The sequence below is a fragment of the Canis lupus genome, chromosome 19, assembly GCF_048164855.1.
Source record: "Canis lupus baileyi chromosome 19, mCanLup2.hap1, whole genome shotgun sequence".
NCBI classification, from domain to species: Eukaryota; Metazoa; Chordata; class Mammalia; order Carnivora; family Canidae; genus Canis; species Canis lupus.
Window position 1 is genome coordinate 4,714,550 of NC_132856.1, and position 26,664 is coordinate 4,741,213.

A 26,664-nucleotide genomic window follows, 5' to 3' on the forward strand; every position below is an offset into this window, starting at 1 on the left:
CCTACAATGGAATATTATTCAGCTACAGAAAGGAATGGCAAGTGCTACAACGTGGATTAACCTTGAAAACATTATGCTAAGAGAAAGAAGCCAGACACAGAAGATTGCATATAGATTCCATTTACATGAAATGTTCAAAATAGGCAAATCCACAGAAACAAAGTAAAGTAGCAATTGCCAAAGACTGGGAAATGAGAAGATTTCTTTCGGGGGATGAAAATGTTCCAGAATTAGGCCACAGTGATAGTTGTACAACATAGTGAATAAACTAAATAATGCTGAGTACATTTAAAAATTGTGTATTTATGTGATGGGAGTTATAGGTCAATTAAACAAAATAATAATCTAACTCCAAGAAAAAAATTAGGGAAGGGCTTCAGGACCCAGGGTTGTGCATTCAGAGAACCTGAGCTGCTTCAGTGCCCACTGGTCTGCTTTCTTTCACTCATCGGGAAGAGGAATCCTTTCCCTGCTCAAGGCAAAGGAAGCCTCACAGATGACACACTCCCTCTTCTGGGAGCCAACTTTTCCATTCTGTTAATTTCCCATCGAAGAACTCTGCACAGTCATCTGGCAAGCACGCACTGGTCAGCTACAGGCAGGGATGGGACAGGAAGTTGGGGCCCACAAGCTGTACCATGAATCCACACGCTGTCCTCACAGGGGCTGCTTTCAAAACGCACCTTAAACCCGCCTCCGACTTCTCCAAGGACATTTTCGATGGGCACCTTGGTGTTTTCAAAATGGACCTCGCAAGCTGAAAAAGATGAAATTGAAAGCCTTATGTAATGAGTACAGACTACTTGCACTTGATCAATAGGCATGAAATGTAATTCATTCATTCATTCAACTCATTCTCCAGCTACTGAAAGACAAAGGTCCTGTCCACATGGAGCTCATATTTTGCTAGGGACATGATGGATGTTCTAATACTACAAATAGAAATAGAGTGGGGACAGAGGTCAGAGAGAGAGTAAATAGTATTTTTGTTAAGGGCTTCCATCAGGCTTTTCTAAGAGGACACTCAGCAGAAGTTTGAAGGAGGAGCACAAGCCAGAGGAAGAACCATGAAAGTGGATGGCACAGACTTTCTGAGGTCCCTGGACTCAACAGGAGGATGGATCCCACTTAACTCAGATGTAGTCACACCCTGCACTATGCCTCTGTGGAAGCAAACTGCCTTTCCCTGCCTTGTCCCTCCAGCTGTCACCAGGGACACAGAACCCACCTGACACGAGCCGTGGCCTTCCCAGTGCTGGGTGGTCTGGCTCAGGCCCCCAGACGCTCCTGTGATTTGCTATGAGAACAAGCCCTAGCACGGTACACAAATGCAGCAGATCGGGATCCAACCACAGCCCGGAGCAGGCCACCCAGCACCTGCAGACTGAGGGTGACAAAGGCTCACCCTCTCAGATAAGCGCTGGGGTGGATCCTCAGACAGGGTGACAGTGGCAGACCTTGAAGTAAGGAAGCGCTTAGTGTGCAGAGGCAGGCAGAGAGGGGAAAGGTGCCAGTGGCAAGGACAGAGGCAGGAGGCAATGGGGACTTTTGCACCATGTTTTCTGTAGCAACATGTCTTCACATGCTGTCACATCAAGACTGCAACTCCTGGCAACTTAACACTGGAGTAAAGGGAGACTCAGGACAAAGGTCATGGCTCAAAAGGAGCCAAACAGCAAGCAAGCTAGGTGTGAGCAACCAGGTCTGCTGACTATTCTATTCCAATAGCTTGGTTGTGAAATATAATGAAATCATTTCGGTGGCTGCTGGCTCCTTTTTTATGACACATGGGCTACAGGGCCAGGCCCTTGTCCTAGTGGCTCTCATTCTTTCACAGGCTACTTTGTGTGGGGAGGACCCTCCTCATTGACCTCACCTGGGCCACTCGATCCACTCTTTGTGGGGCTGCTGCATCCCAGGGGCAGCACCTACCCTGACTTCACTATGGACACTGCCCTGGCAGTGGTGCAGGGCTACCACCCTGCTCTCCCCCTCACCTGGGTCACACTGACCATCTTCTCACCAGCACACCAGGCTCTTTATCTTGGGCCTTTGAGAACACTCTTTCCTCTGCTGGAATGTTCTACGTATGAATAAGCAGAACAGTCTGGTGGTACAACCTGCTTCCATGTGCATGAAAGCACTGTACAGGCATCCAAACACTCCTTTCCCAGGTCACATCGCTATGTGCGTTATCACCTCTTTGCAATAGGTGAGGAAAAGGAAGCACAGGAAAGTAAACTAGCTTGTCTGAAGTCACGGAGTTTCTTGGAGCCAAGTCAGTGCTCAGGGTCCTCTGACCCCATCGAACCAGGCCGAGGTAGCAAATATTGCCATACAGAACCCAGGATCTCAAGACGGGATGGCAAACAGAAGCGGGTCTGGAGGCACCAAGGGCAGCAGACAGTCCCCTGCAGCACAGATACTCCACGATCTGAACTAGGAGCCCCAAGAGGCAGAGTCTTGTGAGGACTCTGTGACAGTGCTGGTCAGGACAAGAGCCACTTACAGGACACCAGCCTCAAGGGGACCAAGTGCTGTCCAGGAGCTGCAGGTGGGCCTGGGGGGGGGGGGGGGGGGGCGGGGGTATGAGGGAGAGCAAAAGGCAGGAGGTTCTAGGTAGGAAAGATACGGTGTCCTGCAGTGAAGTGTTTACCTCGGATACCCTCTGCCTCCTTGGTGTCCACTATTGCCTCCCCCATGGGACAAAGTGCTCCACAAGGCTGCAATGAGCTCACATGGAGATTAGTATGCCTGCTGCATGGAGGGGGATACAAGCAACATGTGTTGATAGAGTAAATTAGCTTCAATGAGCTCCTCCACACTGCCATGGAGTCACCATGGCATTCTTAATGTGATTTTGCTGACATGCTTATGTGGAACCAAAACTATTTACATCTCATTTTATCTTGAATTTGGATTGGGCTGAGGGGTGCCCCCCCGGGTGCCCCCTCCCCCCGCTACTTACTGTTGGAGCCACGTATGCCTAATTTATCCTCGGGTTTCCCATTAGTGACTCCACCAAAGTCTCTCTCTACTATGAGTGCTGTGATTTTGTCTTTTACGGAGCCGTCAGAATCCACCACCTGTGTCTTTGCAAACACAGTAAAAACATTGGCGATTCCTCCATTGGTGATCCAGATCTGAGCAAAGAAAGAAAAAGGGGTTTGGAGAAAACTGGACTGTCATACACCACCTCTCAGCTCCACCCTTTCCCAAGAGACACCCCAGCTGCTTGTCAAACCTCAGGCCAGAAGCGTAAAGCTCTTGGTGCTGGAAAAGCCAAGCCTGTGTGGACAGAAGACAGGGGCTCACCCAGTCTCCCCAGATCAAGGATTTCCCCAAGAGGCACAATGTGTGTGTGTGTGCACAGACGTGAAACCAATGGTACGGAGACAGTCCACGCTCTTAGAATCAAGGAGTCACGTGTCCTCAAGAAAGCAAAGCAGGCAGGCAGGAATAAGGAGACAGGAAGGGTGGGGGGGTGGGGGGGAGATAAAGGGATTTTTCAACAAACTGGGATGTATGAAACTTATTTGGCTCTTGATTCAAGCAAATTGTTGGAAAATACAAAGGTATGAGACACCAGGGAAACTGGAATGCTGACTACACAAAGAAATGATAAATTTTTAAATGTGTTAATGGCATTTTGACTTTGTTTTTTTAAGTCTTATCCTGTAGAGATGTGTTGAAACTCTCAGGGATGTGATGCAGGGATGCTGAGCAAGGAAACAAGGTGGGTTAGGAGCTAGTTAACTGCTGAAGCTGGTGCCAGCTGCGTGCAAGTTCATTACACTAACCTTTTCTATGTATTTGAAAGTTTGTGTAATAAATTAAAAGAACACACAACAGTAGCTCAGGGAGGTAGCTGATTCTGCATCAGCATGTAGACTCTGGAGCCAGAATGCCTTGCTTCCAACTTGCTTCCAATCCTGGTTCTGCCACTGAGCAGACATAGGATGCTTGCAAGACAAGACACTTTACTTCTCTGAGCCAGTATCTTCTTCCAAAAAAAGAGAATAGCATCTGGGTGCCTGGATAGCTCAGTTGGTGAAGAATCTGCCTTGGGCTCAGGTCATGATCCCAGGATTCTGGGATCGAGCTCCTGCATCAGGCTCCCTACTCAGTGGGGAGTCTACTTCTCCCTCGGTCCTTCCCCCACAGCTTGTGCACTCTCTCAAATAAATAAATAAAATCTATAAAAAAAGAGAGAGAGAGTAACATCCATCTGAGAGCTGCCTCAACAGCATACAAGAGATGATGTGCATGTGCTTTAGGGCCCAAGGCGTGTGGAGTGGTCAATACGCAGTGCAGGCCATAGCTAAGATGCTCGGCAGGCCACAGACAACTACCTTGGAGCCATTGAGGATGTAGTGCTTCTTATCCTCACTCAGCGTGGCCCTGGTCTTGATGGAGGCCGCATCACTGCCACTGTGGGAACAGAAACACGCAGTTGAGGAGAGCGATGCCAGGGATGGAGAACAGTTCTGGGGCTAAAAATGGAGGGTTTGGTACTTTAACACAGGGGTTGGCAAACTTTTAAAAATAAAGGGCCAGATAATAAATGTATTCAGCTTTGCAGGCTATGGGATGTCTGCCTGCCTGCTCAACCCTGCCACTGTGGATAGGGGGCCAAACACCCTGTGAACAAATAGTGTGCTCTAGTAAGACCTTATTTATGAAGACAAGCAGGAGGCTGGATCTGAGGGTCCCTGCTTCATCACACGAAAGAGCGGCAGTGTAAACAACCTGGCCTTAGGCTGAAACCTGGGAATGTGCATGCAGAATGGGCTCATCTGAGCTCCTGCGAGGAGGAGTGTGGGGCAACCTCGGTTCCCAAGTGAGGGGAAGTAGGATGGAGCACGGTCCAAGTAATGGATCTGTCAAAAGTCCTAAGTCCTAAGCGGGCTGTGTGACCTCGGGCTGATGATATGACCTCCTTGAACCTCAGTTCCTAACCTGCTCATGGACAATACTGCCAGCCCTATACATCTGCAAAGTTGCTTGGAAGCCTGAATGCATTATCCTATATAAGGTGTACTCAGACCACAAAGCAATTATTTGATGGGTGCTGTTGGGTTCATATCTCATTTCAAGTCTGAGACAGAGAAATAAGGTAAAGAGAATTGATAAGAAAAGTTGCTGAGTCAACTCTCTAGCAGATTCAAGGAGAGAAGAGAGAAAAGACCACCTATTCACCAAAACCCACAACCCTCATCCTAGGGCGCCCTGGAAGATGCCCTGGAGGCTGCCATGTGGCACCTCTTGCCAAGGGGCAGACCTGGTTGGCTCCGTCAGACAGAAGGCGGCGATGTGCTCCCCCGATGCCAGTCTGGGCAGGTATTTGGCCTTCTGCTCCTTGTTGCCTGCCAAGATGATCCCCTAAACAAAACACACACAGGCCACTATCAGCTGTGGGGAGAAAAGAATGTGTGAAAGGTGCTTACAGAACACAACCCCTCCTGGAGCAAACATCTCATGCAGGAGAGGGATACCCCAAGCGCAGAGCCAGCAGCCCCAAGTGGGAAATGGAGAGCTGCTGACAGGTCTGAGGAGTCAGGCTGCTAAGGAACCACCCCGAAGTGCACGCTCCAGTGGGGCCTGGGCCTGGAGCACCAGCATGGCTTTGGGTCTGACTCAAGGATTGTCATCACTGTTCCTCCGCTTCCGGGCTGGGTAAACTGGGGCCAGGATGTCCCTCCTCTGAGCCTCCATCCTATCAACTCCACATGGGATAATCCTACCCACGGGAGGGGTGTTTAGATGACAATACATGAAGACACAGGAATGCTAGAGCCACACCTAGGATAAAAGTGCACAGGCAGTGTCAGAACTGTCCCACCCCTTCTCAGTCAGTGCCATGAGGAGAAGTCTGCTCTTTCACTGGATGACTGTGGGGAGCAAGTGCTCGGGGATGGGTGGGTGGTGGGGGGGGGGGGGAGGGGGAAGAAGACAGGCATACTGTTCACTTTCTAGCGTGAGCAGAGCCAGCCTTGAGTAATGAGATGGTCACTGAAAGCTGTGTGACCATGGACCTGCCCTAAAATGCTCCAAGCCCAAGGGTAAGGAAGACATGCACACAAACAGCAGGAAGGACACTCAGGCCCCTCATGACTCAAGAGCTCAGCAGGGGAGGCTTGCTTCCAGCGGTAAGGTGAAGACAGGCTCCTTGGAGGCAGTAGCATCTGATGTGAACCTTGAAAGATGGGTAAAAGGCAATGGGGACAGGAGGATGATTCCAAGGGAAGGGACAGTGTGATCAAAGCGATACTGCTTGTGTGGGGGCCATGTATCTCCAGGTGTGGCTGGGGAGAGGAGGTGCATAGGGGAGTGCTGCGGGGCCCCCCTCTAAGACCCTGAGACAGCAAGCCCAATTCACGTTCTGGTAAAAGTGAGCAAGCCTCCTGCCCCCATACCACCACATGACTCCAGACCTTCAGAAAGCATCAGATGGAAACCCTAGACACTTGACCTTGAGGCCAATAGCCTGATGCGCCGCCAGGGTCACAGCAATCGACCCATCCAGGCCAATGATCTCTCCTAGACGTGCATACATGGTGTTGGAGAGGCCCAGGCCACCTAGGGAAGAAACAGATCAGCTTTACTTATGGTCCAGACCCAAGTTCCTCCAATTAAAGGCGAAGGGCTTGACTGTTATAAAGTTAACACCACATCACCATTTTAAGAAACCATAGTACAGAAAAGTATAAAGAAAACAAAAATTATCTGTAAATTTATCAGAGCATTGTGCATACCCTTTTAGATTTTTTTCTAGGCATATAAGCATGTTATCATAAAAATATAATATTTAATACAAAAAGAGTACCTTCACACATATTAAATCATTTAAAATGTTGTGAATATCTTCTGTCATGGATATAAATCTTTATAAACCTGACAGCTGTCTGGCATACCATTCCTGGTATCCAGTGGGCTCTAGGACAGGTTTTCTTGGACTCAGCACTACTGACATTTTGGGATGGATTATTCTTTGCTGTGAGGAACTGTCCAATGCACTGTAGGACATTTGGCAGCATCCTTGGCCTCTACCCACGATATGCCAGTAGTTCCCTCTCCCCTAGTTTTGATAACCATAAAGGTCTCTAGACATTGCCAAACATTCTCTGGGGAGGTAAATCAACCTGGAGAGAAATCACTCTTCTAGGGGTGCCTGGGTGGCTCAGTCGGTTAAGTGTGATTCAGCTCAGGTGGTTTGGGGATTGAGTCCTACATCAGGCTCCCTGCTCTGTGCAGGGTCTGCTTCTCTCTTCCTCTCTCCCTCTGCCCCTCCACACTGCTCTTTGTCTCTCTTAAGTAAATAAAATCTTAAAAAAAAAAAAAGAAGAAAAAATGAAATCACTTTTCTAGGAAGACAACAAAGATTAAAAAAAACACAGGGCTTATGTATTTGGCATTAAAAATTTTTTTTTCTTAAAGATTTTATTTATTCATGAGAGACAGAGAGAGAGAGAGAGAGAGAGAGAGAGGCAGAGGAAGAAGCAGGCCCTGTGCAGGGAGCCCAACGGACTCGATCCCAGGTCTCCAGGATCACACCCTGGCCAAAGGCAGCACTAAACTGCTGAGCCACCGGGGTGCCCCATATTTTGCATTTAATCTTCAACTTCTAGAGGCAGCTGAGTGGACTCTGCACATCTTAAAAATGATAAAGTAGGGTCTAGGGTCATATGGCCAACAAGCAGCAGAACTGCGCCATAAATTCAAGTGGGGTCCCTGGAGCCACTGCACAGCCCAACTGCAGGGGGTTCCACTCACACATAAAGGGAAGGATGGCCTTGCTTGATGTGTAGTCCCCTGGGTTTAGCGTCCCATTTCTCCCCCTGTCCCACCCCTGCCTTTACACGAAAGTGTAAAACGAAACACTTTTGTTCTTACTTATTTTGTATCCTGAGGGAGGCAGTACTGTTTAAAAAAAAGAAACCAAAAACTTTCTGATGCTTCTCCACTAATGGAAGTATCACCAGAATCATGGAGGAATAGCAATCACATGAGGACAGATGACAAGCAGGTGGAGACTGCAAGCTTGGGAGGAGCTGAGGGGAACTACACACTGAGCCGCACGCAGGGAACCTGGGGAGAAAATCCAGGCTTGGTTGCCAAAAGGGCCTCCATTTCCCAGGATGGTGGTTTCCGGGACCTTTAGAATGCTCCAGACTGGGAACATTTCCCCCCAAATTTTGGGGCACAAACAAAAGGTTGCTGTTGTCCTCTTTTCTCAAGAAAAGATAAAGGAAAAGAAAAGGAAGGTGAAAAAGCCCCAAACTTATCTCAGGAAAGAAAGAACACTTTCACAGAAGATAGTAGGACAGAAAACAAGAATAAGGGGTGCAGAGTTGTATCATCTCATGCCAACAAACACACACCACCCACACATTGGGACAAAACACATGCAGATGGAGAAAGATGTAGCCCAAACTGACACAAAGTGTTTGCAGGAAAAATTAAGTATTTTTCACCAATGAAGAGGTAATTTAAAAATGCTTCCGAAGGGGAAATATATATTATTGCTAACCTGGCTGTGTCCTAGAGGCTTTCTTGGGTCACTTCTGTTTGCTCCAAGCACTTGTTTTTTGTTTTAAGCTGATGACAGACCCACCATGGCTCTCTGGCTCTGCCCCCACCTTCATTCTGTTCTAACGTTCACTGTGGACTACACAGTAGGGCAGACAATTCCCTGTCCCCCGTGAGCAAGGACATGGACGAGCCTCGGCTATTTGGGCAGAGCTCAGTCTCCATGCTGCACACAGAGGATGCAGCTTTGGGCAAGGAAACACAAGACGTGTAGCTTCCTCTATGGGGGCTCACGCCACTGTGTTCCACCAGGAGGGGAGGCAGCAGCACTGACAGTTTCTTGTCTTCTTGCAGATGGGGCAGTGTTGCTTTTACACATTTAGAAATGTGAGGAGAGGTAGATCATAAATGCAAGTAAGGTACATTGTTTAAAAGCTTAAAATGCTGCAATAAACATCCAAATGAACTAAGATGTAACCTAATCAAAATATGACTCAGAATCAAGTCAGGCATGTACTAATTGGTCCTAAATGTTCACATTCAGTCTCAGACTGGATCAGCTCCAGGCAGCATATCAGTGGGAACTTATTCTACAGACATTGAGGGTTTCCCAACCCTGGCTGCAAAAGTGGGGGAGGAACAACACAGACCTAACTTTAGTCTCTGAAGATAAACCAAGCAGGGAGACAGAATGTCAAGAGCTCCTGACTTCTTTGTCTTGCTTTGCAAAACTTAACTCACAACCTGGTTGGAAAAACACCCAAAATATTAAATGTCCAAATGACCAGCTCAAAGGTATGAAATAGGCCCAACCCCTTAAAGCACCATCAATAGTTCTTTCCCGCAAACCTGACTTGTAGCTGGTGAGAGGGCTCCAGAGACACCTCCAGCAGAGGGCTCATAGAGCAATGGGTGGTGCAGCGTGTGGGCGTATGGGCTTAGGAAACCAGAGCCACACTTTTATGTCAAAGGAGACGGAGAGTAAAATTAAATGGTGTGTGTGTGTGTGTGTGTGTGCACGTGGATCCATGTGTGACTACATTCGGCTCCTGTGCCACATTCTCTGCCCCTGTTCTCCCTAGCCCCAGCCCTACTTCTTGCATCCCCGTAGTTCCACAGAATTTAGATGACCAACTCCAGGTTAGGCAGAAGCGAGACAATGAGTGGTAGTGATTGGCCAGGTCTAAGAAGGCAGAAGCACACTGGGATCCTGGGGAGAAAGGCCAGGTCTTTCATCTGGGTGTAAAAACATCACTACAGTGATGTTGGGATTACGAGGTAAGAGCACAACGGGCCCTGCTCCAATGTTCTCAGAGATCCAATCTCCCACCTCAATACATGTGTCCTACAGCCATGTGCCTTATTCCTCTGCACCAGGAGGAAGCAGACTGGTAGACCCTGACACCTGAGCTCTCAGCCCACAGTCATCCCTCCAACAAAAAGGGCTTGCATCTCTGGAGCAATTCCTTTGTGGAGAGACCAGAGGGCCTCACAGTGCAGAGGACACTGCAATTGCCTGACATGGCTTTGAGGTTATACACACCCCCTTTTCCACCACCCCCGGGGACCTGGAGAGCACAGACATCCTGCGGTGGTCTATCCATGCCAAATGAACAAAATGCAGGCCAACAGTTCTTCCCGTTCATTTGTCCCTTAGTCCATACTACCCTCGATTTGGTCCATGTGTGTTTTTATTAATTCCAGTGGTTTTATACTTTGATCCTGGATATACTCCATTTAAAGACCACCTTTCCTAACAGAACCCTTTCCTGGATAAATATGGAGTGCTTTCTTAAGAGCCAAATCAGCAGGGTGGTGTTTTCCTTTACTTACCGTATTCTTCTGGGACTTGCATCCCAAAAAGCCCCAGGTTCTTCAACTTCTCTAATGTTTCATTTGGGATTTTTCCCTCCCGGTCAATTCTTTCAGAGTCCACTGCCAAGAGGAAATCTTTTGATTAAATAAAATATAAGCTATGTCTACAAAAATAAAAGTAAACAATTTTTATATAGCATACAATCCCAGGAACAGAAGGTTCAAAACTGACATGTCTAGTCAGTTATTCAGCATGTATTCAATTTCTCCTAAACAGCCTAGTCAGCATTATATTTCAAAAAACGGCCAATACCAGATAGTGCTCTGTTTTTTGACCTGGGTGCTATTCACATGAGTGTATTTGTTGTGTAATATTGCAGTAGATTATACAATATAAACTTTTCTGAAGGCATACTATATCTGAATTTTTAACTTACCATTACCTTCTAGAAAATTAGAAAATAAGAATGCAACTTTCAGAACTGTCCTAAAATGTCAGCCTAAATAGCCAAACTGTGGTAATACCTGCCAGGTAGGTATAACATCTTCCTAGTTTTCAGAAACTAGGACTATTCCACCCTAGCCCACAGATTCTGAGGACAATTTAATCTGCTTAACACCTAACTCACATCCATCAGAGCAGAACGGAGCAATCACTAGCATCAGGTCTGTAACTATATACCTTGTATGTACACACTTTGCCTGAATCAAGTTAATTAAAGTCTTCTTTCAAACTGTCAGCATATTATACTTCACTACTATTATAAATTTTAAAAACCACTGTAACCTATGCTTGGGAATTTTTATGCACGTGGGTCACTAATGAGAAATATGCATTCCCCAAGAGTCCAAACTTCTCATTTTTTTATTTGCCTTTTACAACTTTATTGACATATACAAATGGCATATAATAAACCACATATTTATGATATATAATTTCTTGAGTTCTTACATGTTTGCCCATGAAACTACTCCCACCAAATAATAAAAACTTCCTTTTCCACAAAAACTTTCCTCAGGCTCCCTGCGATTAATCCCTCAATCCATTTTTATCTCCAGGCAACCACTAATCATCTCCTTTTTGTCTACAGATTAGTTTGCATTTTTGAATTTTAAAACACACAGCAGGTATTTTTTTGATCTTGGCTCTCTGATTCAGTAGGATTCTGAGATTCATCCATATTACTGCATGTATCAATACTTTATCATAATACTTTTATTGTTCAGTATTCTGCTGTATGGGTATAAAACAGTTTATCCATTCACCTTTTGATGGACATTGAGATGGTCTATGAGCATTCACATTCAAGTTTTTACACAGCTGTTTTATTTTTTTATTTTTATTTTTATTTTTTTTTTTACACAGCTGTTTTAATTTCTCTTGGGTCACTACTTTGGAATGGAATGGTTGGCCTGTACAGCAAAGTATGTATAATAAGAAACGGTCAGGATCTGGGGAGACCCCTGCTTCCAAGATGGAGTAAGAGAGACCGGAATCATGTCCTTGCCTCAACATACTAAACACAGAGGGCAATGGGCACGGCATGCAGAAAAGCAACGAGCAACCTATTGCTAGTAAAGAAGAATTAGCCCCTAGGCTATGAATTCTCAACAAGGGCAACACCACCGTCAAAAGTAATAAAAACTGATTCTGGAGTGGGGCCACAAAAAATATATTTTTTAATGTACAGAGAAGAGAAATATAAATATACAAATAATACAGATATATAGTATAACTGTGGGATTAAAATTTCATGAATGAGATGTAAATAGGGGAAAATATCTAAAAAAGGGGTGGGGAGGGACAATAATGAAAAACAGGTTGAGAAACACTGCTCTATAGGATGCTCTACTCCCACTTAAGAAGCCTTGACTAAAACCAAAGACACCACCAAAATTAGATGTTCTTGAGGGAAAAATGATGTAAAAATCTTCAATTAAATATCAACAAACTGAATTTAATAATACATTAACTGGATCATTCATCATAATCAAATGGGATCTATTTGGGGATGCAAAGATAGTTCAACATCTGAAAATCAATGTGATTCATGACATTAACAAAAAGAAGGTTAAAAATCATGATCACCTCAACTGATGCAAAAAAAAAAAAAAAGCACTTAATAAAATTCAACATTCATTTCTGATAAAAACTCAACAAAGTAGGTATAGAAGGAATTTAACTCAACATAAATAAAGGCCACATATGACAAACTCTTAGGAAACATCATACTCAACTGTGAAAAGCTGAGAGCTTTTCCCCAGGATCAGGCACAACACAAGGGTGCCCACACTTGGCACTTTTATTCAACATAGTACTAGAGGTCCTAGCCACAGCAATCAGATAAGAGAAATATATAGAAGGCATGAAAATTGGTAAGAAAGAACTAAAACTGCCACTATTTGCAGACTACATGATACAATACATAGAAAATCCTAAAGACTCCTCCAAAAACCTATTAGAAAAAAAATGAATTCAGTAAAGTTGAAGGATATAAAATTTACATTGAAAATGTTGCATTTAAAAAAAAAAAAAAAAAAAAAAAAGAAAATGTTGCATTTTGGGCAGCCCGGGTGGCTCAGCGGTTTAGTGCCACCTTCAGCCCAGGGTGTGATCCTGGAGACCTGGGATTGAGTCCCATGTCGGGCTCCCTGCATGGAGCCTGCTTCTCCCTCTGCCTGTGTCTCTGCCTCTCTTTCTCCTTCTGTGTCTCTCATGAATAAATAAATCAAATCTGTAAAAAAAAAAATGTTGCATTTTATACACTAATAATGAGTTATCAGAAAGAGAAATTAAGAAAACAATCCCATTTACAGCTGCATCAAAAACAATAAAATACCTAGGAATAAATTTAACTAAGAAGGTAAAAGACCTGTATTCTGGAAACTATTAAAACAGCAAAAAAACAAAACAAAAAACAGTGAGCAAAGAAAGAAACTAAAGATGACAAAACATACCTTGTTTTAATTGCACTTCACAGATACTGCATCTTTTTTTTTTTACAAGTCTGAAGGTTTGGGGCAACCCTATGACAAGCAAGTCTACTGTCATTTGCTCATTTCATGTCTCTCTCACATTCTGGTAATTCTCACAATATTTCAAACTTTTCCACTATTATTGTATTTGTTGTGATGATCTGTGTTCAGTGATCTTTAATGTTACTACTATAATTGTTTGAGGTGCCATGAACTCTACCCATGTGAGACACTGAACTTTAATGATCAATGTACATGTTCTGACTGCTTTACTGCCCAGCCAATCCCAGTCTCTCTCCCTCTCTTCTGGGTTCCCTATTCCCCAAGACACAATACTAAAAATAGGTGAATTAGTAACCCTACAATGGCCTAAGAGCTAAGTTGTCGATGCAGAGGAAAAGCTTTCGAAGGAAATTAAAAGTACTACTCCAGTGAACGCACAAGATAAGTGAAACAGCCTTACTGCTGACATGGGGAAGGTCTGAGTGGTCTAGAGAGAAGATCAAACCAGCCACAACGTTCCCTTAAGCCAAAGCCTAATCCAGAGCAAGGCCCTAAGTCTCCTCAATTCTGTGAAGGCTGAGAGATGCAAGGAAGCATCAGAAGTCTGAAGCTAGCAGAGACAGTTCATGCAGCTTAAGAAAAGAAGCCGTCTCCATAACATAAAAGTGCAAGCATAATTTTATATGCACTGAGAAAACAAAAAATTCATTTGTTTTATTGTGATATTTGCTTTATTGAGATAGTATGGAACCAAACCTGCAATATCTCTAAGGTATGCCTATACCATGCTGACAGACTGGAAGAATAGTGTTAAGATGTCAACACTATCCAAACAAAATCTGCAGATTCAATGCAATATGTATCAAAATAACAATGGCATTTTTCACAGAACTAAAATAAATAATCCTAAAATTTGTATGGAACCACGAAAGACCCTAAATAGTCAAAGCAACCTTGAGAAAGAATAAAAGCTGTAGGTATCAGAGTCCCTGATTTCTTTCTTTCTTTTTTTCTTAAAGATTTTATTCATTTATTCATGAGAGGCAGAGACAGGCAGAGACACAGGCAGAGGGAGAAGCAGGCTCCCTGCAGGGAGCCCAATGTGGGAATCGATCCCAGGACCCCGGGATCACGTCCCAAGCCAAAGGGAGACACATTCAACCACTGAGCCACCCAGGTGTCCCCACAGTCCCTGATTTCAAACTATACCACAAAACTATAGTAATGAAAACAGTATGCTACTAATATAAGAACAGACAAAGAGATCACTGAGAAGAGAGTCCAGAAATATACCCACACTTTTAAGGTCAACTAGTCTTTTACAAAGGAGGCAGGAATGGAGGGAAAAGACACTCTCAATAAAAGGTGCTGGGAAAACTGGACAGCTACATTCAAAACAATGAAACTGAACCATTTTCTTACCCCATATACAAAAATAAACTCAAAATTTATTAAAGATTGAAATAGAAGACCAGAAACCATAAATCTAAAAGAAAACATAGGCAGTAAGCTCTTGGCCATTGGTCTGAGCAATAATTTTTTGGATCTGTCTCCTCAGGCAAGGGCAACAAAAAGCAAAAATAAATAGAACTACATCAAATTAAAAAGCTTTTGCACAGCTAAGAGAACCTCAACAAAATGAAAGGGTAACCCATTGAATGGAAGAAGGCATTGTAAATTATATAACCAATAAGGGGTTAATACCCAAAATACATAAAGAACTCACAATTCCATGTCAAAAACCAAGCAAGCCAATTAAAAAATGGGTAGAGGATGTCAATAAACATTTTTCCAAAGACAACATACAGATGACCAATAGACATAAGACACTGAACATCACTATTTATCAGAGAAAAGCAATTCAAAACCACAATGAAATATCACCTTAGACATGTCAGAATGGTTAGTATCAAAAAGAAACAACATGTGTTGGTGAGGATGTGGAGTAAAAGGAACCCTCATGCACTGTTAGTGGGAATGCAAAATCATGCAGCCCACTATGGAAAGGGAGTATGGAAGTTCTTCAAAAAATTAAAAACAGACCTACTATATAATCCAGTAATTCCACTTCTGGTTATCTGTATGAAGAAAGGGAAACACTAATCTGAAAAAATACATACATCTCTATCTTTACTGTAACATTAACAATAGCTAAAATACAGAAACAACCTCAGTGTCGCTTGATAGATGAATGGATAAAGATGTAGTACACATAAATAATAGAATACTATTCAGCCATTAAAGATGAAATCATGTCATTTGCAACAACATGAATAGATCTAGAGGATACAATGAAGTGAAATGAGTAAGACAGAAAATTACCATACAATTTCACTTGTACGTGGAATCTAAAAAGCAAAACCACCAAAACAGAAACAGACTCACAGACACAGAGATCAATATGGTGGTTGCCAGAGGGGAGGGGAGTGGAGGTGGAGGGATAGGCAAAATAGGAGAAGGAAATTAAAAGATACAAACTTCCAGTTATGAAATAAATAAGACCATGGGGATACAATGTATAACATAAGGAATACAGTTAATAACATGTAACAACTTTATAAGGGCACCCATGGTAGGTAGCTAGATTTATACCGGTGATCACTTTGTAATGCATCTAAATGTTGTATCACTATGCTATACACCTAAAACTAATAGTGCATGCCAATTAAACTTCAATTTGAAATACAAAAATAAAATGTTCATTTCTCTTCAAGAAAAGTAAAGGATAAACTGGTCCTCAGTATTAAATAACACAATTTACCTGTACTGTTATGAAGACTCTATCTTATATTCAAAATAATTGAACTTTAACAGGCATTTTATCAATTGTGTCCTGGGACAGGTTTTATTTGCATAATTTTGGCATGTAAATATATTTCATATTTCATGTCTTGTTAACTGGTATATAAAATGCCCACATTTCCTACTATGCTCTCATTTCCACATAAAACAATAGTTTCAGACAACATATGATCAATAAAAAAACTTTAACTTGTTCTTTGGGTAGTGGGGGAGAAAGCAAACCTTCAAAGGATCAAACTGTTCCCTAATTTACTGTACCCTAGGACAAAGCTTAATAACATATCAAAACCACACACATGCACACTTGGCATCAATGATGTAGAATCCACAATGAGTGGCACCCAGGAGAAAACTACCAGGCACATGAACAAGCAGGGAAATATAATTGACAGTGAAAAGAAAAAGTAATCAGTTGAACACGACTCATAAATAATACAGATAGCAAAGACATTAAAGGAGCGATTATAACTATATTCCAAATGCTTGAGAAAGTAGAAGAAAATACAAGCATGTTAAGTAGATGTGGAAGAAATAAAAAGATACAAGTTGACTTCTAGAGATGAAAGCTACCAGCAGAGGTAAGATCACCAGCAGATGAAATGCTATAGAAAAGGTTAGGGTACATAAAGATGTAATAACAACTACACAAAATAGGAGACAAAATAACAGCCTTAGTGAGCCTTGGGACAACTCTGAGCAGACGTACACACAAAATTGGGAGTCCCCAAAGGAGGGCAGAGGAGGACAGAGTGGGGAATGTGGTATATATTTAAAGAAATGGCCAAAAGCTAATCAAAGTTGATCAATACTATCAACATACAGACCAAAGAAGTTCAAAGAATCCCAAGCAAAAGAAATAGGAAGAAAACGACACCAACACACATTATAATCAATTTCCCTAGACCCCCTCAAAAGCAACCAGAAAAAAAAAAAAAAAAAGAAACACTATGTAAAAATGATAAGATGGTAGCAGACATCTCGCTGGAAACAATGTTAAGTCAGAAGACATGGAACAACTCCTATAAGGGCTTAAAGAAAAGTATTGTCAACAGGGAAATCTTTTCTGATGAAACAGACTTTTCAGAAATCTACAAGCTGGGGTGGCTCAGGTGGTTAAACATCTGCCTTCCGCTCAGGTCATGATCCCAGGGTTCTGGGATGGAGCCCAGAAGGCCTGCTTCTCCCTCTCCCTCTTCTTGTGGGCACATGCTCTTTCTGTCAAATGAATAAAATCTTTAAAAATAATAATAAAACTTAAAAAAATAAAGCCTTTAAGAATAAACAATTACAATCATAACAGCATCATGAAAAAGTTCTGAAAATAGTGATCATTGTACAACAATGTGAAATACTTAATGCCACTGAATTGTATACTTAACAAGGATTGAAATGGTAAATTTTGTTATGTATATTTTACTGCCAAAAAAAGAAAGAAAGAAAACAGCAAAGTATTGTGGGGTTCATAATAAATATAGAAATAAAACGTATGAGGGACGCCTAGGTGGCTCAGTGGTTGAGCGTCTGCCTTTGGCTCATGTCATGATCCCAGGTCTTGGGATCCAGTCCCACATTGGGCTCCCCTCAGGGAGCCTGTTTCTTCCTCTGCCTTTGTCTCTGCCTCTCTCTGTCTCTCTCATGAATGAGTAAAACAACAAAGGAAAAACTGATAGAAATCAAAAGGAAAAACCACACCCTAGCTTTCTCATTAACTGATAGAAAAAGTGGATAAAAAATTTGTAAGGATATCTTAGATTTGAACATTAACAGCCAATTTGTCCCAATTGACATTTATAGAGTCCTCAGCTAAACAACTGGAGAATACTGTTTTCCAGTGCACAGAGAACACCTACAAAGCAGACCATGATCTCAATAAACTAAGAGGCTCAAATTTATACAAAGTATGTTCTGACCACAACAGACTACTTTTCAGAAATCAACAATGGGAATATCACTACAAATCCTCCAGACTTTAAGAGGATAAAGAGGTAAGACTATAAATTTTAGGCAGTAAGTCCAACAATAGCCTTATATCTCTTAAAGAAACCGAATTACAGTGATCCCTGGGGGGCTCAGCGGTTTAGCGCCTGCCTTTGGCCCAGGGCGTGATCCTGGAGACCTGGGAGTCCCACGTGGGGCTCCCTGCATGGAGCCTGCTTCTCCCTCTGCCTGTGTCTCTGCCTCTCACTCTCTGTGTCTCTCATGAATAAATAAATAAAAATCTTAAAGAAAAGAAAAAAGAAACCGAATTAGAGGTGCCTGGGTGACTCAGTCTTTTAAGCATCTGATCTCAGCTCAGGTCATGATCTTAGGGTCCTGGGATTGAATAATGTGAGCATTGGCTCTGTGCTCAGCGGGGAACCTGCTTGTCCCTCTCCCTCTCCTTCTGCTCCTCCCCTTGCTTGTGCTCCCTGCTAATAAAATCTTTTAAAAAAAAATTCAATTTGTTAAAATTTTCCCATTAAGAAAACTCAAGGCTCAGAAGGTTTCATTGATGAATTCTACCAAATATTTAAGGAAGAAATAATACCAACTTTTACACAAAATCTTATAGAAACTGGAAGAGGAGGAAACACTTCCTGACTTAGTCTATGAGGCGAGCATTATTCTAATTTAAAAACAAAAAGGGACAAAAATGTCACAGAAAATGAAACTATGGACCAATATGGCCAAGAACACAGATGTAAAAATTCTTAAAATTTTAGCAAACTGGACCCAACAATATAAAAAAACATAATACACCATGACCAAGTATGCATTATCCTGGAAAGGTAAGACTGGATCAGCAATCCATGTAATTTACCACATCAACAGATTAAAGTAAAAAAAAAACAAAAAAAAAAACAAAACAAACAAACAAAAAACGATCTCAAGCATATAGAAAAAGCACTCTATGAAATTTGATACACTTTATGATTCAATCCTCAGCAAACTAGAAATAAAAGGAAGCTCCCCTAACCTAATAGAGGGATTAACATCACAGTTAATGGTAAAAGACTTTTTCTCCCTAAAGTCAGGAAAAAGGCAAGGAAGTCTGCTCTTTCTACTCCTATTCAACACCGCACTGGAGGTTTTAACTACCATGATAAAACAAACGAATGGGAAACCAGACTGGAAAATAAGGAAAAAAACCGTCCTTCACCAATACCACCAATACCACCACTGTCTATGTAGAAAACCTTCTGGAACCTACCCCAAAACTCCTAGCACTAATAAAGGAGTTTAATAAGGGGTTTCTTTCTGTTTTCTCTTTATTGACATTTCCATTTTGTTCATACATTCTTGACTTTCTTCATGTCTTCCACTGGTTTTATGAACATCTTGAATACAGGGGTTTTAAAGTCTTTGTCTACTAGATTCTCTCATCAAATCTTTTTTTTCCCCCCCACGCACAGGCCTTACTTTTCTACTTCTTTATATATATATATATATTTTTTTTTAACCAGACATTTCGATTCTAATAATACGTTAATTCTGGAAATCAAATCTTCCCTCTTTTCCAGAGTTTGCTGGTTTTGCATTTTTTAAAAAATTGAGATATCCTGGATATGTAGCATTGTGTACGTTTAAGGTGTACAACATGTTGAATACATTTATGTACCACAATAGGACTGCCATTGTAGCTGTGGCTAACACTTTTGTCACATCACATTACTGGGTTGTTTGTTTTTGTTTTTGTTTTTGTTTTTTTTGGTGGGAATAAGGCCTAATGTCTTAGCACATTTGGTGTTTATAATATGGTTTTGTTGTCTATAATCACTATACTGTTCAAGATTTATTTATCTTCTAGTTGTAAGTTTGGATCCTTAAACATCTCTCATCTGCTGGTAACTACCATTCTATTTTTAGGAATTTGGCTTTTTTAGATTCCACATAAAAATGATATCATATAGTATTTGTTTTTCTCCTACTTATCTCACTTAGCATTATGCTCTCAAGATCTACCCACATTGTTACAAATGGCAAGATTTCTTTCCTTCCCATAAATTCCATTGTGTGTACACAATATACACACATACACACTTCTTTTCTTTATCTATTCATCAGTTGATAGACACTCAGGCTGTTTCCATAGCTTGGCTATTGTGATTAAAGCTGCAATAAAAAGGGGAATGCGCATATCTCTCTGATATCCTATTTTCATTTTCTTTGGATACATACCCAGGAGTGGACTGCTGAATCCTAAGGTAATTCTGTTTTCCTTTCTTATTTAAAGTAGGCTCCACACCCAGTGTAGAGCCCTAACTCAAGACCCTGAGATCAAGACCTGAGCTGAGACCGAGTTGGATGCCTAGCTGACTGAGCCACACAGGTGCTCTTAATTCTGTTTACAAGGAACCACCACACTGTTTTTCACAGTGGTTCAACCATTTACATCACCACCAACAGTGTAAAAGGATTTTCCTCTCTACATGCTGGTCAACACTTTTAGCTCTTCTCTTCTTGACAGCCATTCTAATAGGTGTGAGGTGGTATCTTACTGTGGTTTTAATTTGCCATTTCCCTGGTGATTAGGGGCATTGAGCACATTTTCATGTACCTATTGGCCTTCTGTAGGTCTTCTCTGGAAAATGTCTATTTAGTTCCTCTGCCCATTTTTTAAATTGGATTATCTGAGGGTTTTTGTTTTTGCTACTGAGTTGCAGTTCTTTATATATTTTAGATATTAACTCCTTATCTGATAAACGGTTTACAAATATTTTCTCCCATTCCTTAGTTTTCCTTTGCTGTGCAGAAGTCTGAGTTTGCTGTAGTCCCACAGGTTGATTTTTTATTTTGTTTAAAAAAAAAATCAAAAATATTCTAAATTACTGCTGGTTCTGTCTGTGCCAACATTCAGCCCTAGGTATGTACCTAAGGTCTTCCTAGGTCTTTCCTGAGTCTATGCCTTTCCCTGGGCATGTGTAGTGACTTTATAATTCCCCCTGTATATGTGATTGCTTTTGAATATCCTAGTCTTCAATCCAGCTCCCAAAAGAGGAAAAAGAAAAATGATGGGGGAAGGGAGAGAGACAAAAAAAAGGCACAGGCATCTTAAATCCCCTGAAGTCACTTTGGCCATAGGGGTAAGGGCTTGCAACAATAAGAGAAGGCAGAAAAATGGCCTCTGCCTCTTGGTCTGTACTTCAGTGATGAGAAGCAGCAATGAGAGCACAGATCCTTAATATCTGATGGGGAAGGTCTTTTTTTTCCCCCCTACTCTGGCTCCCAGAAGCCGTACACAAGTTGCCCCAGGAACAAGGGCACATCTGGCAGCTTTGGGGCTGGAGGTGGAAGATGGGTAGCTGCTACTGTGCTCAGAGCTCACTGACCAAAATTAGCTAGGTACTATCCATGCTCCCCTGGAACTGTAGCCTTCCATAGACGCTGGAGTTCCCAAGACAGTTATGTCACACAGATGCCACTGTGGTTGTTATCCAGGTGGGAGACAGATTCCTAGTGCATGTCTACTGCTACTGTCCCAGAATCTTTCAGTCAACTGATATCTGGCAAAGGTACCAAGTGAATTAATGGGGAAAGGATAAGCTTTTCAACAAATGTTGCTGAAGCAACCGGTCAGTTACATGCAAAAAAATCCTCAGATTTTACCTCACATCATATATAAAATTAACTGGAAAGGGATCATAAATCTGAATGTTGAGAGTTAAAAATATAAACAAAAACCACTCTAACCTTGGATTTGGCAAATTTTTTACATAAAATACAAAAAAAAAAAAAAAGCTTAACTACAAAAGAAAAGATGACTCTTAACATTAAAACTTTCCCTAATAAAATGAAAAGTCAAGCCACAGACTAGGAGAAAATTTTTGCTAAACACATAGTAGAAGACTTGTATCTAAAATAAAGACTTCTTATAACTCGACAATAAGACAATCCCATATTTTAATACATAAAATATTTTAAAGACATTTTACCAAAGAGGATATATGGATGGCAAATAAACACTTGATATGATGCCTAACATTACTTATTAGGGAAGTGAAAATTATAACCACAATGATACACCATAACACACAGAATGGCTAAAATTAAAGACTGACCATACCAAGTGTTAGTGAAAATGTGAAACAACTAGAACTTTAACACACTAGTGGGAATGTAAAGTGTTAACCACTTTAGAAAACAGTTTGGTGGTTATTTAAAAAGTTAAACATGCAGATGCCTGGGTGGCTCAGCGATTGAGTGTCTGCCTTCAGCTCAGGGCGTGATCCTAGAGTCCCGGAAACGAGTTCCACATCAGGCTCCCTCTGGGGAGCCTGCTTCTCCCTCTGCCAATGTCTCTCATGAATAAAATCTTAAAAAAAAAAAAAAAAAAAAAGTTAAGCATGAACCTCTTATAAACCAGATATTCCATTCCTTCCTATTTCCCCAAAAGAAATATGAGTATATGTCTACACCCAGACTCATAGAAAAAAGCTCCCATCTTTTGCAATAGCTAAATCTGGACACATACTGAATGTCAATTAATAGATGAATGAATAAACAAATTGTGGCATATCCACACCAAGAAATACTACTCAGTGTTAAAAAGGAATGAAGTAGGGACACCTGGGTGGCTCGGTTGGTTAGGCATCTGACTCTAGATTTTGGTTTAGATAATGATCTCAGGGTTGTTAAGACTGAGCCCAGTGCTGGGCTCTGTGCTGGGCATGGAGCCTGCTTAAGATTCTCCCTCTGCCCCTCCACCCCCTTAAAAAAAAAAAAAAAAAAAAGGAATGAACTATTAGTGCATGCAACATGGATGAAACTCAAAATTATATCAGAAGCAACCAGCCAAACACATATGTAATGCAGAACCCTATTAAATAGAATTCCAGGAAATGCAAACTAATTTACAGCAGATCAGTGGTTGTCTGGAAACAGGAGGGGATGAGGAGGAGATAATAAGGGCATGAGAAAATGTTTAGGGGTAATGAATATGTTAACTTAATTGTGCTAAGGGTACCCTTGGGGGTACATATATATCAAAATGTATCAAATCCTATACTTTAAATATGTGCAACTTATTAAAAATCAATTATACCTCCATAAAGCTTATGAAAATCCTGACAAATAAGATAGTAAAAGCTTAAGTAAAAGAACAAGGAACTAAGAAAAGTTACAAGAAGATAACTATGAGAACAAAAATATTTCTAATAAAAGATATTTATACACTTTTATATTTATATATATATATATATTTTATATTTATATTATATCTAATAAAAGATATTTAAAAGCAACTTTTAAAACAGCAACAGAACAAGAGTTAGTAATGTAGAATTTTCTCCAAGTGTGCTGGGGTGGAGGCGGGGACCACAGGACCAAAGCTATTTTAATAGAATTAAAAAGGAAAGAATATTTTACTATTAATTCTGTCATGAGTGTACAGTGGGGTTTTCCAGGGACTAAAAGAAATATATCGTAGATTAAATTCAGAAACAGTTATAAGAATCTAGCTGGATTCTACTTGGTTCTAGCAAGATTCTGATATCTGTTGTTGCAAGTAACAATAAGCTGAATATTAAAAAGATCTACAAAACTGTAAAACCATACTCCTCACTGTATTTTTTCATTTGTAAATAAATAGAATTTCTTAAAATAGTTTCTGTTAATATGTAATGAGCTTTTCATTATTTTTAATAAATGAACACAGGATTTTTTAAATTTCTCAGTTTTAATCTCCTAGCAGGGCACATATTTATAGAAGAACTTTTTGGGATTCTCAGTGCTAGAGAAATACAACTGTCAATTAATCATCACAGAAGTCCCCAGAAAGCTCCTGCCAAAGGCAATGCTGTCAAAGGGCTGGACAATGGGTCTAAGGGAGAGATCTTGCAGACTACACTGGTACCCTCAACCTGTGGTGTGCCATCTGCTAGACTATTCCTGGTTCACAACAAGTTAATAGAGAGTAAACATTTGAAAACATTTATAGCAGTTTTACATTGCCACACAACCAAGCACATGATCAATGGATTTATATTTTGTAGGTCTTTGGTTGTTTTTTTTTTTTCTTTCATTTTTCTAGTCGTTCATTTTATTATATTGTACAAAAGTGTTGTTTTGCAAGTCTAGAAATATTTAAAAAGCAATCATTCACCACACATACAACGAGAAGCACTAGACATCTAATAAAATCACAATTGGGATGATTCTTTTTTTTTCTAGTTTTTAATTTAAATTCAGTTTAATTAACATATAGTGTATTATTAGTTTCAGAGGTAGAATTTAGTGATTCATCAGTTACACGTGATACCCAGCATTCATTATATCACCCATCACCCAGGTACTGTATCCCCCCCTACCTCTTCCCCTCCAGCAACTGTCAGTTTGTTCCCTCTAGTTAAGAATCTTTTATGGTTTGCCTCTCTCTCTAATTTTGTCTGATTTTATTCTTCCTTCCCTTCCCCAATATTCATGTTTTGTTTCTTAAATTCCAAAGCAATTGGGATAATTCTTGGAGCAAAATATTATAAATAGATATTTCTATATGATTAATGACATTCAAGAGAGCTTCCCCCATGTGTATTGCTTTTAATGCAAGTATCAAAGTAACCATTCTTAATATGGAAATTAGTAATGATAAAGAAGATCATACATACCCTCTTCAGTGAAGAATTTTTCTAGAGGTCCCACAAACTGATTGATTTCATTAAGTTCATCTTGGCTAACTTCTGGAAACGGGAAAACTTCTTTCTAAAATGATGAACATTTACTAAAAATTTAATTTTTAGCAACCTCCCACAGTGGTAATAGCAATCAAGAGGGGAGAAAACAGAGTTGCTAGATTCTGTATCTGGTAGGCAGGGCATTACTCACTGAAGGAAACACAATACAAATCCTACAATAGGAACTGTGCAGTAGACTCCACCACCTAGACAGCTCTTCTGCCCAACTCAAGCAGGTTTATTCTTCTGGTCAGCATTCCCTATCAGTAACAAGTTACACTGAGTGTCCCCTGAAACAAAGAGCCCTAACATTTCAAAGCCCTTGGTTTTGTTCCCTGATTTGCAGCCTCCTAGCTTGGTGGCCTCAGCCAAACCCCTTCCCCTCTCTGTGCTTCTACTGTCTCACCTGTAACACACAGGTAAATAGTTACTCAAGAGTGTTGTGAGGATCATGAAAGGCAACAGGATGGGAAATCTCTCTACTGAAATGTAAAATTCTACACTGGTTATTCCAGGGGTTCAAAGATGCTGCACTAACAAGAATATATGGTGGTGGCATGCCTGGGTGACTCAGTTGGTTAAGTATCTATCTGCCTTCCGCTCGTGGTCTTAGAATCGAAGTCCCCCATCAAGCTCCTTGCCCAGCAGGGAGTCTGTTTCTCCGTCTCCTCCCCGCTTGTGCTACCGCTCTCTCTCTAATAAATAAAATCTTAAAGAAAAAAAAAAAAGAAAAGAAAATACACCGTGGTAACAAAGCCTCATATCTCAGGTTCTCACCCAACTGTGCACTCCAGCCTCTGTCCCTCCTGTTCCCAAGACATCCATTACTTGCAGAAGAGGATCACTGCAGGAGACCTAGCTGTGGAGTCAGATCAACCTGAGTTCAACTCTGGCTCTACCACTTACGTGTGTGACTTTTGGCCTCAGGGTCAGCTTCTCTTCTGTCACAGCTGACCCTCAGAAGGTGAGGCTCAAAAGACAGAAGGTATGTCCTGGAATATGAGTAAATTACTTGTAAAAGATACTGGCTCTGCTCTATTTCCACCTCACAGTGCGGAAAACAGCTGAGCTTCAAGTCCATCTCAAACTATTAAAAGGCCAGTGTTCCTAGCTGGCCTATGATTCCTCCCTGGATCATCACTATATAGTGCCTAAATCCTCCTGCTGTGTCCTTAGCCTCTCTGGCTTTCTGGATTTCTACTACTCCTTCAGCTGCCAGCACAGCACGAGTACTTGGATGAGTACTTAGATTTGGTCTCGCAATCGCGTAGAAGTGATGTCCCATGGCACAGATTGCCAGCCCCCAGGAGTCCTGCCTCTCCTCACAGCACCTCCCACCAAGTGTTCAAGAAAGGTCTCTAAAGCAGCGGAGTCCTCAATCTTCCTCCTCTAGCCCCTTATGTATTTAATCAACCACTGAAGGCTGTCCATTCTGCCAACATGCTCCCAAGTCTGTTTTCTCCTCAGGACCCGTAACTACAGGTTTGTGGTGGGTCCCTACCCAAAAGTGACAGCAGACTTAAAGGCATTCCTGTCCCCCAAGCCATCCCTGACCCTGCCCTCAAAGGGTCTAGATGGAAAATATGCTGAGACTTTCATCATTCTGCAGCCTCTTAGAACAAAGCCACCTGCTTAGCCAAACATACGGAGGTTCAATCCAGGCCCTTCATGGCCTCATTGTTCCTGTGGGCCTTGTGCAACAGGTGGTGTCAGAGGAAGATTATTCTGTTCTGATACCAGTAAGCACACTAGGTGAGAAAAGTGAACGGCCTGGCAGCTAGGTGGCCCTCACCTACGACCAAAGAAAGGGATTTTGAAGTGCATATAAGAACAAATCTCTGATAGCAATGTTCAAGAACCCAATGGGGTGCTTCATGGGTGTGGGTTTGAT

The 26,664-nt window shown here is 41.5% G+C and overlaps 1 protein-coding gene across 5 annotated transcripts in view; it reads right to left on the bottom strand.

The window, feature by feature from the left end:
• Positions 1-26,664, bottom strand: part of ACAD9 (acyl-CoA dehydrogenase family member 9) — a 49,595-nt gene that overhangs the window by 18,880 nt on the left and 4,051 nt on the right. For 3 of the 5 annotated variants that reach the window (XM_072784955.1, XM_072784954.1, XM_072784956.1), the window contains exons 2-8: positions 24,708-24,801; positions 10,363-10,464; positions 6,473-6,579; positions 5,282-5,382; positions 4,353-4,431; positions 2,969-3,143; positions 684-757 (exon numbers count right to left, since the gene is read on the bottom strand). In XM_072784955.1, the coding sequence (XP_072641056.1) occupies positions 684-757; positions 2,969-3,143; positions 4,353-4,431; positions 5,282-5,382; positions 6,473-6,579; positions 10,363-10,384 (558 nt within the window). In that variant the 5' untranslated portion in view covers positions 10,385-10,464; positions 24,708-24,801. Of the gene's footprint in view, positions 1-683; positions 758-2,968; positions 3,144-4,352; positions 4,432-5,281; positions 5,383-6,472; positions 6,580-10,362; positions 10,465-12,849; positions 12,862-24,707; positions 24,802-26,664 lie in introns of those variants that run through there. The other 2 variants (XM_072784957.1, XM_072784958.1) reach the window with 2 other exon arrangements.